The sequence below is a fragment of the Numenius arquata genome, chromosome 9 (assembly GCF_964106895.1).
Source record: "Numenius arquata chromosome 9, bNumArq3.hap1.1, whole genome shotgun sequence".
In the NCBI taxonomy this organism is placed as follows: Eukaryota; Metazoa; Chordata; class Aves; order Charadriiformes; family Scolopacidae; genus Numenius; species Numenius arquata.
In genome coordinates this window covers 30658600-30671634 of record NC_133584.1, presented here as the reverse complement: position 1 = coordinate 30671634, position 13035 = coordinate 30658600, and the positions used below count along the sequence as shown (strand labels likewise).

The 13035-nt window shown below is 39.5% G+C and overlaps 1 protein-coding gene across 1 annotated transcript in view; it reads left to right on the top strand.

The window, feature by feature from the left end:
• The window catches only part of COL19A1 (collagen type XIX alpha 1 chain), a 210647-nt gene that overhangs the window by 135814 nt on the left and 61798 nt on the right, over window positions 1-13035 (top strand). The window contains exon 16 of the mRNA XM_074153019.1: window positions 1887-1940. Coding sequence (XP_074009120.1) covers window positions 1887-1940 — 54 coding nt within the window. The remainder of the gene's footprint in view (window positions 1-1886; window positions 1941-13035) is intronic.

The window sequence follows — 13035 nt, the reverse complement described above, 5'->3', positions numbered from 1 at the left end:
CACACATCTCAACTTTTGGAGGTAAAATCTAAATAGGAATTGGACATGTGGGGTCAAGGCTCAAAGAAGCACGAGTGTTTATGATTCACTAGTGGCAGAGCTAGCTGTTCTTGTGTGTGTGCGTGTTTCCCAGTGTTGTGCCCTCTCTAAGGGCAGGCTCAGTTGCCCAGTGAACTGCATCAATGAACCCATCAAAGTCAAAAAAAAACCCTCTACTTTTTTGTGGGCTGTCTTTAGCTCAGATGAGTTTCCAGCTCTAGCTCATCACAGCACTGTGTGTCACCAACACAGCAGAGGACATGCTGGGTGTGGATGGTGAGGGACTGTGTAGCCTTGAACCCAATATAGGCACCTAGTACTGTATTTTGGTTCTGAAAATTAACCCTGAGCTGCCCCAATTACAGCCCTGCACGTGCAAGTACTGGTCAGCACATAACATATGTTTCAGCTGGTTAAGACCCAGGAATTTGGCACTCCAAATATACTGAGGGGTTGTGGTGGTGTTTTTTTCATGCAGCCCTTAAAAAACACTGTCTGATTGAGGGCCTTCATAAAACTGCAGTAACAGCATGCATGTCATGTGGCACAGCCCAGTGGATGAAATATATCCCCACAACCCTTCCTCAGTTCTTTCTTCGACTTGAAGGGCCTCAAATCCCTACATATAGGGGAGTCCCTGGCATATAGGCAAGGGGTTACCCTGGTGAGCTGCAGGCGTGAGGAAGGGGGATTTTCTGCCCTTATTGTCATCGTCTTGTTTTCCTTCAGTATAGGTCAAGATTAATGAGAGGCAGAGAATGAGAGTGGTTTCCTACAGATCAGGGCTTTCACCTGTAAAGAGCAAAGCTGAGATTTCACTTTCTGTTCCTTAGATTACTTCTGCCCTTTATGTGAGATTGTCATTTAATAAAACACCTCAGCTTACAGAAATGCCCCATGAGTTAACTGTCAGCTGTCAGCGAGCATTTTCATTTTTTAACTTCTTAAGCCAAGTTTTCACCATGACATGCCCCTAATGCTTTTTGTTAACTTACATTTTCCATATGCAAGGGAAAATTTTAGTCTTTATGGAAATAATACTTTCTTTTTTTGCCATCAGACCTAGATATTAGTTGTTCTCAGCTGTTGTTTCTAAAAAATACGCATCAGATTTCAGCTTGGCAATAAAGTTGTAAATTACTGTAAATTACATTTATGTTGTTCTTCCTTAAAAAAAAAAAAAAGCATGTGTGAAAACAGCAGTTGTTCAATCAAGTTCTGTACTAAAAAAATGTAAAAATTACATGTCGTAGAAAGTCTCACATTAACTTAAGTAGACTTTTATGGACCATAAGTTTTAACACAAATGATGTCGCGTGTGCACTGTATACACAAATGGCAGTAATTGCATGAGGAAGGTGAATTGGTTTTGCAAATAAATCTCTGACTTTTCTGCTTGTTCTCACATCCTGGAGAAGAAGGGTATGGGTGTTTGTTAATTGGGTTATATTGAACATATGGATTTACTGCACAAGTCAGTGTGACTACTGCAGCACAGTTTAACCTCCCAAACTGGCATATTCAGATAAAATATAATTTCTTTACACCTCATCAAGATGCTCTGTTTATAACTCTGTCAATGTGCATTCACATTTGAGACATAGCTTTAAAATGTAACAGTAAATAGTATAGTGATGCACTGTTGTCATAATTATTAAAAACAATCCTAAAATTACTAGAATTGGATGGCATTGCCATGGCTGATACAGAGTATTCATTTTGGATAGTTTTTGAACTTTTTGATAATAAGCAAGACAATAAATCGTTCTTTTAAACAAAATTCTTATTCCAAATCAGTTACTAGCTGTAACAAACATAAACGTCTGTTTTTCTTGTTTTGTTTCCAGGGAAGACGAGGCAAACCAGGCCTCCCAGGGAAACCAGGCCCACCAGGACCTCCTGTGAGTAACTAACAAGGGAAATGGGAAATTTTCACTCTGTCCTGAAACAGTGAACCTTGTTAGCATTTTTGTAGCAGTTTACCTGTTCATAATTGTGGTTGAAAACAATTGATTTGTGCTTACTCTGCTGCATCAAACAGCTACTATTCCTGGCCTTTTGATACAGCAAAGATAAAAGGACTGGATACAGAAATATGAGAGACTGCAGAGGAGGGAAAGAACAAGATGCAAACTTCAGCAGGAGGCAGAAATTCTCTGGCATTTCAAAGGAAGTCTGGCCGTGGATGCTAAATGTGAATACTGTGCATTCATTCACTTTGCAAAATGCATGAAGCTCTGTAGAGGATGGGATAATTTTTCTCTCAGAGGGGTAATTTGAAAGCTGAAGGCCTTTGTGAAGCCTGTGCCAACTGTCTGAATGGTGGGGAGGATTATACCCCGCATTGGAATGAGCACTCAGCTGTAGTTCAAATGAGTTTACTGAAGGATTCAAAAGATTAAAAAATACATGACTCTATGGAAGGATTTGTAATATGAAGCACTAAGGGGTTTAGCTCAGATCTAAGAGGTTTGGGGTTTTTTTTTCTATTTTGTTTTGAGAGATATATGATTTCAAATTTGAAGTCAGGCGTGGATCTGTTTTAGCCTAGAATGAAGACAGCCTTCCTTTGGCAGAGGAAGACTTGATCATATTTGTAATATTCCCTCTATATTGTATTGTAAAAATACTCTCATGCACAAATACAAAATAGCTATTTATTCATGGATTAAGTAAACTTCTGCTGCTTTGCATTCTTAGTGTCAAACAAGGATTTCATGGTTCCTTCTTCTGCTTACCTGAAAAAGGTAAAGGCCAGTAGTTTATGCGTCGTATGCTTCAGCATCACTGCAAGGGAAAACTAGTCTTATGCATTAGTCTCTTAGAGAATAATTCTTTTCTTTTCTTAGAGAATAATGGACTTCATGAAATACAATGAATAAAATTAAACAGATGTCATTTAAACTCATCTGAAAACAAAACTGCATAAATTTTATAATTTCCCCCCCTTTTCCTTGCAAAATGTGTTCAGAAAGAGGAGTTGATGATAGTGATTTTATCCTGCATAAAACTAAATAGTTAAAAATCCCTCTCTTTCCTTCTTCTCCCCTGCATATAGTCACATTGAAGCCCTGCTTATTTGTCTTTTGTACAGTCTGGGCTTCCTAATGCTCAAACAGTACTGTAGACTGCAGGAGTCCAAGGAAAGGAAAGGAGTGATGCAGAATCTTTCTTAATATAAATGCCAAAAATTACTTTTAAAAGAAAAAAAACAATGAACCAACCAAACAAAAACCAAAACAAAACAAAACAACTCACACACACCAAAAAAAAAACCACAAAAAAACAACCAAACAAAAAACAAACAACAACCAAACCATAGCAGAGGTCAATGTTAGACCTAATCTAAGCTTTTTTTGAGCCAATGAAAGGCTGTTTCTTTGTTACAGATTTCTGCCATCATAGATTTGCTAGCAGGTCAGGCTTGTGAAGATGTATGACCCTTGACAGACATACCAGAAATCTTAAGTGGAAACTAAATTGCACTTTTATTACTGAGACCTATTTCAGATTTTCTTAGAGCAAATGGGAAGCTCAACTTTGTCATCATGGCAGCATCCATACGAGTAGCTCTGTATGGGTACTGTAGCCCAGCACTATGTATCAGAAAAGCATTCCTCATACAATCATGGCCTAAATATTGGTTAAAGATATTTGTTTCTGATACAACTATCTTGATGCAGTCCTTACTTCGGATACAGCTACACCGGCACCTTGTGTTCTTCTTCCAAGACCGAAACTATAACACGTAGAAAAGGCATACTCTACAAGCAGCAATGCCTGTTAATGTGCATTGGCAGTATCTCCATATTTAAAGTACTACAGCTTGTACATACGAAAAAGACTTTAATATGATCCATCATTCCTTCTCTCTTTTTCAAGTATCAAACTGCATTAAACTTTGCTATACTGTGTTTCCAGCTACTCCTTTTCTTCTAATAGTATATAGTGGCACATGGATATATTGTTGGCCCTTTGGCATCTTCTAAGTACAACAGAACTGTCACACCTGCAGAGTGGTTTTATATACAGGGTACAAAATGCATAACAGATTGACCAAAGATGTAAAAATTAGACTCTCCAGAAAAAGTAAGTTTGGTGTTTGGTTGATGTTTCAGAAGAATAAGAAATTTGTATTGGAGAAAATGGAGATTCAGTCATTAATTGTTGTGGTAGCTACAGTATACACTGTGTGTCTGAAATGAATAAATTTAGCTAATTTATTTATCAGCTTATGCCATGAGGTTAAGTACTTAATTTCGATATTAGGAGAGCAGCCAGGTGTTCAGCAATGACCAAAAAAAAAGGTAAGAAGAAACGTTCTGCCTTCTTGAGGAAGAAGTTGGTGAAGGGTTGATAGGATGCAATACTCAGGGGATTTAGTGTCAAGGACAGTTCTAAAAAAAGTGTGGGCAGGGAGGGATTATGAGACCACATTCTGAACAGTTAAAAGGGCTATAAATTGGGCACTACTAAGAAGTGTGAGTTTTGATTAATTAAAATAATAGATTTTTACCTACTTGTGGTATGGCAGCAATTAAGATTTTCTTTATATTCGTACCTGTCTCTAATCTGACTTTTCTAACCCTCTCTCAGTACCTCCTTTTTTTTTTTTTTTTTTTTGGTAACCTAATTTCTGGGGATTTTTTTCAGTAAATTCGATATTAGTCATGAATTTGTAGTCCTTTAACATCATCTGCACATCTTTGGTTGAAAACAGGTTTCAGTATTAGAAATGTAGATTTATTGGCAAGTGGTGATGAAACTGCTCAATTAAAGTGAGACTCTCTATGCAACTTCTTCCTGGTATCCTTTCTTCTGTGTCATTTTTCCCTTATCTTTTCTTTTATGTCATTTCTCCCTCTGGAGCAAATTCTGTGCCCACAAAAGGCAAGGAGTCAATGAGGATTTTTATTGATGGGTTATAAAAAATATTTCTGTAAGCCTACTCAGATGCTGATCATGAGCTCCTTTTAGTATTTTTAAGGTTTATTAAATATTACAGACTTTTAAAGTGTTCTGTTATTCTCTTCTGGTTCAGAATTCATGGTCTGCACCCTTGCTGTCTGATGTTGGTTTTGAGTACTGTTCTGTTATTTCAGTACTGGAGAGCTGAGAGGAGTGCTCCCATTTGTCTCACTCCAGCGGGTAACAATTAATGCAAAAAACAAGTAGTCCAAACGGATTCAGTAGAACAGCAGCTCCCTCTAGTGCTTTTTGATCCCTTCGCCCATTTTAAAGAGCCTGGAGAGCAGTTTAAAGCTCCTGTTAAATACACTATTCATTTCAGTCTCAGAAGCATTCTGAAAATTATGATTGCGAAATCAAAATCTCTGCACCCTTCAAATGTTTTTCATACATTTTCTTTGCTTGCATTTTCTTCTAATTTTTTCTGAAAGAGGCGCTCTTTCACATGCTGTTACCCTGCTCTGCATGGCTTTTCACTGAAATTGAAATGCTGATTTTATGAAACAAAAAGTATCGTATCATAGTAGGGTGCTATGAGGTTGTAAGTACAGCATTTTGATCTGACTACAGAATTGAACTGATAACTTTCTTCTGCCGAGCTGCTAACAACAGTATCTAAATGATTTAGCAACACAGAAGGGGTTACCAGCAGACTATAGATTATTTTGCATAGGTACGATCCATTGACTTTCTAGTTCCCACAATTATTTTTTTTCAGTACTTAAAAACAAATTTATGGAACATGTCTGAACTTAATATTTCTATACTGTTGGCCTAAGGATGCCTAAAGGCCCAGTTCTGCAGCCTTCACTTCAGCAAAATACTTTTCTGGTCTAGGGTTGTAGAATTGCTACCTGCCTGGTTTTTGTTTAGATTTCCAAGAGAAGATCATTTATTTTTCTATTTGTCCTGCTTAGAAAATAGCTGCATGATGTTTGGCACTGTTTTACACATTATAGTCATTTTTGGGAGGCATTGGGGGCTTTTTTTGTCTTTTTTTTTATTATTATTTTTACTTTTACACAAATCATCAGCCAGATATTTCTACTTACATAGATAAGCTAGAGGACAGAAAGAGGAGTTTTACTGGTTTCTCCATTAAGGGTCAACTTTATCTTTTCTGTTCCAATTTTCTCTGTCTCTGCTGGAACTCTTGTGACTGGAGGAATTTAGTTTCTCAATAGTTCCCATTTTCGTGGGACATTAGATAGTTTTAAAATAAAAAGAGTGCCAAGCTAAAGTTGTGCTACAGATTTTCACCAGTATAACAGCATTCTTTGGGGTGAGTCAGAGTATGACTTCTGCCCAGTGTTGCAGTTTGGCAGAAGGGAAGTGCTATCAGCACTGTTTTTTAAAGGTAGGAAACATGAGTACCCCATGATTTGGCCAAGTGCCATCTTGTCCAAGAAGGTGTATGTGGCAGAGGCTGGAAAGAAATTTCGGGTTTGCTAAATCACAGGTTAGTGAACGGCAGTCACGATTATTCATCCTCTCAAACCTGCTGTTTTCTACCAACAAGTCCAAAGTTATTGTTTGCAGCTAGAATAGATTTATTTCACAATTGCTGTAGCCTTTGGAACTCATCATTCAGTTCATCATTTACCTTTGCAGGAGACTGATCTTCATATCGTTCATCTTCACAACAATTCTTCCTTGGAAGACTAGCTTTGTGTTACCCCTTAAAGTCTTCATTTTTGTTTGTGTTTCATGTGAGGCAATGGAGAAGTTAATAGGCTACTTGAATTTCATCATTTAATTCCATAAACTTTTGATCTGTTGTTATTCACAGAATCACAGAATGATATGGGGTTGGAAGGGACCTCTGGAGATCATCTAGTGCAACCCCCCTGCCAAAGCAGGTCCACCCAGAGCAGGTCCCACAGGAATGTGTCCAGGCGGGGTTTCAGTGTCTCCAGAGAAGAAGACTCCACCACCTCTCTGGGCAGCCTATTCCAGTGCTCTGCCACGCTCAAAGTAAAGAAGTTCCTCCTCATGTTTAGATGGAATTTCTTATGTTCCAGTTTGTGCGCCTTACCTCTTGTCCTGTCACTGGGCACCAGTGAAAAAAGACTGACCCCCATCCTCCTGACACCCATCCTTTAAGTATTTATAGGTGTTGATCAGATCCCCCCTCAGCCTTCTCTTCTCCAGACTAAAAATATATAAGTCCCTCAGCCTCTCCTCATCAGAGAGATGCTCCAGGCCCCTAATCATCTCTGTAGCCCTCTGCTGTACCCTCTCCAGCAGTTCCCAGTCCTTCTGGAACTGGGGAGCCCAGAACTGGACCCAGTGCTCCAGATGGGGCCTCACCAGGGCAGAGTAGAGGGGCAAGATGACCTCCCTCGAACTGCTGGCCACACTCTTCCTGATGCACCCCAGGATGCCATTTGCCTTCTTGGCCACAAGGACACATTGCTGGCTCATGGTCATCCTGTTGTCCACCAGGACTCCCAGGTTTTTTTCCTCAGAGCTGCTCTCCAGCAGGTCAGCCCCCAACCTGTACTGGCGCAGGGGGTTATTCCTCCCCAGGTGCAGGACCCTGCACTTGCCCTTGTTGAATTTCATCAGGTTCCTGTCTGCCCAACTCTCCAGCCTGTCCAGGTCTTGCTGGATGGTGGCACAGCCTTCTGATGTGTCAGCCACCCCTCCCAGTGTTGTGTCATCAGCAAACTTGCTGAGGGTACATTCCATCCCTTCATCCAGGCCATTGATGAATACATTGAAGAGGACTGGACCCAGTACTGACCCCTGGGGAACACCACTTGTTAGGGACCTCCAACTAGATTCTGTGCCACTAATCATTACCCTCTGAGCTCTGTCTTTCAACCAGTTTTCGATCCACCTCACGGTCCATTCATCTAACCCGCACTCCTAAGCTTACCTGTGAGGATACTGTGGGAGACTGTGTCAAAAGCCTTGCTGAAGTCAAGGTAGACAACATCCACTGCCCTCCCCTCATCTGTCCATCCAGTCATGCTATCACAGAAGGCTATCAGGTTAGTCAGACATGATTTGCCCTTGGTGAATTCGTGTCGACTACTTCTGATAGCTTTCTTTTCCTCCAGATGCTTTGAGATGATGCCCAGAACAAGCCATTCCATCATCTTTCCAGGGATGGAGGTGAGGCTGACCGGCCTGTAGTTTCCTGGGTCCTCCTTCTTGCTCTTTTTGAAGACTGGAGTGACATTGGCTTTCTTCCAGTCCTGGGGCACCGCGCCTGTTCTCCAGGACCTTTCAAAGACGATGGAGAGTGGCTCAGCAATGACTTCTGCCAGCTCCCTCAGCACTCATGGGCACATCCCATCAGGACCCACGGACTTGTGGATATCCAGGTTACTTACCTGTTCTCTAACTTGATACTCCTCAACCAAGGGGAAGTCTTCCTTAATTCAGACTTTCTCTGTTACCTCCAAAGTCTGGGACTCCTGAGGGCTGGCTTGAGCAGTAAAGAGTGAAGCAAAGAAGGCATTCAGCAATTCCACCCTCTCTGCATCCTCTGTCACCATGGCACCCATCTCATTCAACAGCAGGCCCACATTTTCTCTAGTTTGACTCCAATATACTTGAAACAACCCTTCTTGTTGACTTTGACATCCCTTCCTAGGTCTAATTTCAAGGAGGCCTTGGCTTCCCTCGTTTCATCCCTGCATACTCTCATATTCAGTATGTATGTCAGTGTCACCAAAATAGTTATCTTAAGTAGCCAGGAGTTTGCCTTGGAAATTTCATTTCCTCTGCCTAAGGAAATACTGGCATTCCTCTACCAATATTTTAAAAGAAAATGAATGTTGTCAGTTAATTACAATAAACAGAAAATTAAAGCAATGATAAATGAAAATTGTCAGTAGTATTTCTGTTATTCCTGGACTTTCAGCTGCTTTCTAGAAGAATATTGGAAGTGCTTACATGGTAGCACAGGAATGGCTGGCAAGGGTTGGTCATATTGTTTGTTTCTATGTATTTAAGTTTTTTAAATCCATATGAAAATGTAATTTATTTAATGTATTCTGTTGTGGCAGATGTCATGCCTTCATCATTTTTTCCATTTGCTCTTTGGAATAGTTATACAGTTATCACACATCTGCACTGATGAGTTTCATGGATTTTTACATTATAGTAATCAGGAAAACAGTATTTTACTTTAGTGGGCAAGCACATATCTGAAATAGATGAATAAAGTGATTACACTGAGTCACTTGCAATGCCGCGTTCTCTGAAATGGCCTGTTCTTGAGATCCAACCAGTTCAATTTGCTTGTTACACATTTTACTGCATGGACTCTGAGATTGGATGTTTCAGCAGTCTCATCTTCACAAAAATGCAGACAAACTAAAAAGTTAAGGGAGAAAAATATATTATTAACCCCAGTAATTTCACAGCTTGGAGCTATTTCCTTTTAAGCAACTTGTGACCGGGAGAAAAAGACTTCACTGAGAGGTTCAAATTAACAATTTATTTGGACTTCGCTCACAGGTCCAATATGCTACTATTGCAGGTTCTATGGATACAATGGAGAATGCACTATTGCAATTTAAAAGCAATTTACAGAATGCACTATTACAACCTACAAGTGATCCTGAAAAGTGTCAACACAAACCACAAGCGTGCTAGATATTAATATCTTAAAAGAGTGCACTAATCACGATCTTAAAGCATGCCCAGTACTATACGTATGTTTCTTAATCACTTCCCCTCTCTCTCAGGTAAGGCCACTCAGTCCCTGGGAAGTTACCCTTTACAGCGTCCTGGACAAAAGGGGGACGAATCTCCTACAGGCCAGCTGTATCACTGGAAGACTGCCCATTTTTCTCCCCAAACCTTACAGTTTATATTTCCTGATTCCATGGGGGTGCAGGATTATGCCTGAGTGGATTACACTGTCTGGAATGTTTATCTCTGGTGGTGTGATGGCTCCTTAGTTTCTTTTGCTAATTTGGTGATGTCTAGCACTCAAAGTCACTGCATAGTGGTGGGACTGGACTCAGGACATTTTGTTTGTTAAGGGACTATTCAAGGCTCCATTCGGGTTTTGGTTCTTATTGTGATGCAATTTCGAGACAACCCCAGCTGAGCTGTTTTCACAGCTCCCCCCAAGTTATCTCTGCATAGATAAGGATCTGTCAAGGCAAGGCAAAGCTGAGTCGAATGACAACTCCCTACATCTCACCTGTTGTGCTCCAAAGCTGGTTTGTCCGGGTGCTCCCATACACACCTGTGTTTCTATTCCTGCCTTGTCTGTAGAAATAACATCTGAAACCGATTTGTAGTTTTGGAAAACAGTCAGGACACATTTTCAATTCTTTTCTTATTCATACAACTGTACCCTCTGTGTGCTTCACTTCTCTCAATTATACAACTTGATATTAAAAAAGAAAAAGGAAACCCCCGCTCCAGTGAGTGTTTCATTGGTATTTGCAAGGCAGCATCCGAAGTGGCAGGTGTGCAAAATTCTTATTCAATAGCTAGAAATTGCCTGTACGATAATTCTTCACTTTCTATTACTTTCATTGCTTCTCCACTTGCAAAAGGGTGCTACTGGTTCTTTTTCTGTCCGTAGAGAGTTCAGAGTGTGTTATGCAGCTATATTAGCGGAGAGAAACAACATGGAAGGGAAGAAAGACACTAGTGTTTAGGAAAACACTGTTGAATAAAAGTAATTTTCCCATTTTTTTCATTTCACTTTAGAAAGAATAATGGAGAGATAAAATTATTAAATTTACATCAATTTTTGAAAATGAAAAGACTAAAACCAGAGAGGTGTTTTACCCCTGGTAACACAAAGGCTGTGCCATAGTAAGAGAGTGCAACCCAAATGCCTTAAGTTCTCCTTGACTGCCTTATTCACGAGACAGTTCTGGGGTTTTTTGAGGTTATGCCTGTTTCTCAAAACGGTGACATGTATACAAAGGCTTTCCATTTTGTCAAAAATTATTTATTTGATATATATAAATAATATCTGAAGGGTTAGAGTTGGTGGCAGGTACAGCATTCAAACTTCCTGGGTTGTATGATTGCAGTAGTTTCATTTGTGGAAAAACAGTAAAAGAAACAGTATGGTGGCAAATAAGAAGGGAGAATAAATTCTTTTCTTTGACTACTTGCAGGATTACAGTGTTGAAGTTGAGACATCTAATAAGTAGGCACTGTCATCACAGCTCAGTCCCAATTCTGCGTTGCCATCTTTAATATGGATATCAAAGTAAAAATTCTGCCAATGACTTCAGAAATCCAAGTTGAGTGAGCATCTCAGTCAAAACATCATGACTATATTTATCTTATTTTTCGATGTAAATTTGAGGTGACTCTTCACTTCCAAAATAAAATGAATGGGAAAAACTATGGCTTTGTATCTCTTCCAATATTGGGGAACAAAGACGGAGTGAGGCACCTGAGAATTTTCATGTGGCTTCTAAATCTTCCTAATGTCCCCTAATATTTAAGTACCACTATATTTCTGTAACAATGTAATCATTGTAAAATACATAGGATCATATTTAATAATTTAGTGATGATATCTCAGAACACACCTGTCTTGTTCTGGTATGTGGCAATAATGTTATCATCTTCCTAGTTTTTTATACCTTCAGAGTCCATTGAACTGTGCAATTACATCTCTTTTATTATATAGTTTCCATCAGATTGAATTTTTTTTGCCCAAGGAAGCAGCCGTCTATTTGGTTAATCAAAATCATGGTTGTGTTTTTCATCTTTTTTGAAGCAAGGGAAGTACCTTTACTGGTAAGGAGGACTGTCAAGGTTTCACAGAATGATCGTGTACGTGTGGGAAAACTTTGTGTGTTTGCCATTCTGTGCACTCCTACAGAGCGGGTGCATCTTGCCAGAGAAGGCTTTGCTGTCAGAATGCAAATCATGACCTACCTCATTTAAATGCTTTGTCAGAACACTTCAAAATACGATTACATAGGAGCCAAAAGATACCACACTCAGGATGTGCATCCTCAAAGTAGCTATCTTATTTTATCACATAATCAGTATCACCAAACTGGTGTCTTTTTATGCAAGTAATTTACATTATGGTAATTCTCAGCTTTTTAATAATAGTTCGTCAGCGTAGCCTGCTACTGGGACTTAGGAACCAGCCTTGTGACTCATTACTCCCAGTTAGAGATGCACGAATTCTACGACTCGTTACTCACAGAGATACAGGAATTCTACATGTTGGAAAAAGTAAACTTCCTGGAGAGCAAGTTACAAGTCTCTTGTTTTGAAATTGTCTGTAGTCTCTCCTGCCCCGCTCCAAAGGTGCTAAGAGAAATTATGCAGAACAGTTGCATTAGTAAAAGAAAGCCTTCTTCAGTCTTCATGAGTCATTGCTGTGAGGCGCGATTTTCTTATCATATTCTGGTGATGGGACAAGAGCATGCCTTCTACTCAGTGATTTTCATTCTTATTACTAATTGTCCACTCAGAAATGCATTTAAACTATTCTGACAACTATAACATCTGTGAAGACCTAATATTCTTTGCATAAAGCTGGTTATTTGTAAACCAACCCTAATCTATACCACCAAGAGAATTATACTTTTCTGAAAACAGAAATGCTTTTCAGTTTCAGCTTTGTGACGGTAATGTTTGTCCTTTCAGCCATTGTCAGAGTTCCCTTACTCGTGAGAGCTATTACTTTTTAAGAGCTGAACTACACTGCTTGTATAAATCCATTTACTATGTCCTAGTGATCCTTACAACTGGTACCATGATGCAAAAGTATCAAATACCAAGGGTTGTCTGTCATATTCAGTTCACAAGCAGCATCTTCTATGCACATGTGGAATTATCAGATATGAGGAATGCCATCTGACAAAATCATTGCTGTTCATGTCATCACCTTTTTTCCTGAATTGCCTGATGGTTTATACAGCAGCAACTCTGAAGTAGTAAACAGTTGAGCTCGTCCTTAGGAAAGTATAGTAAATGGTTATTTAGCTTATATTAACCCAGATGAGTACATAGCATTTTAGTATTTTCCTTGGATGTCTAGGTGAAATCAAGGGATAGAAGGTTTTTCAA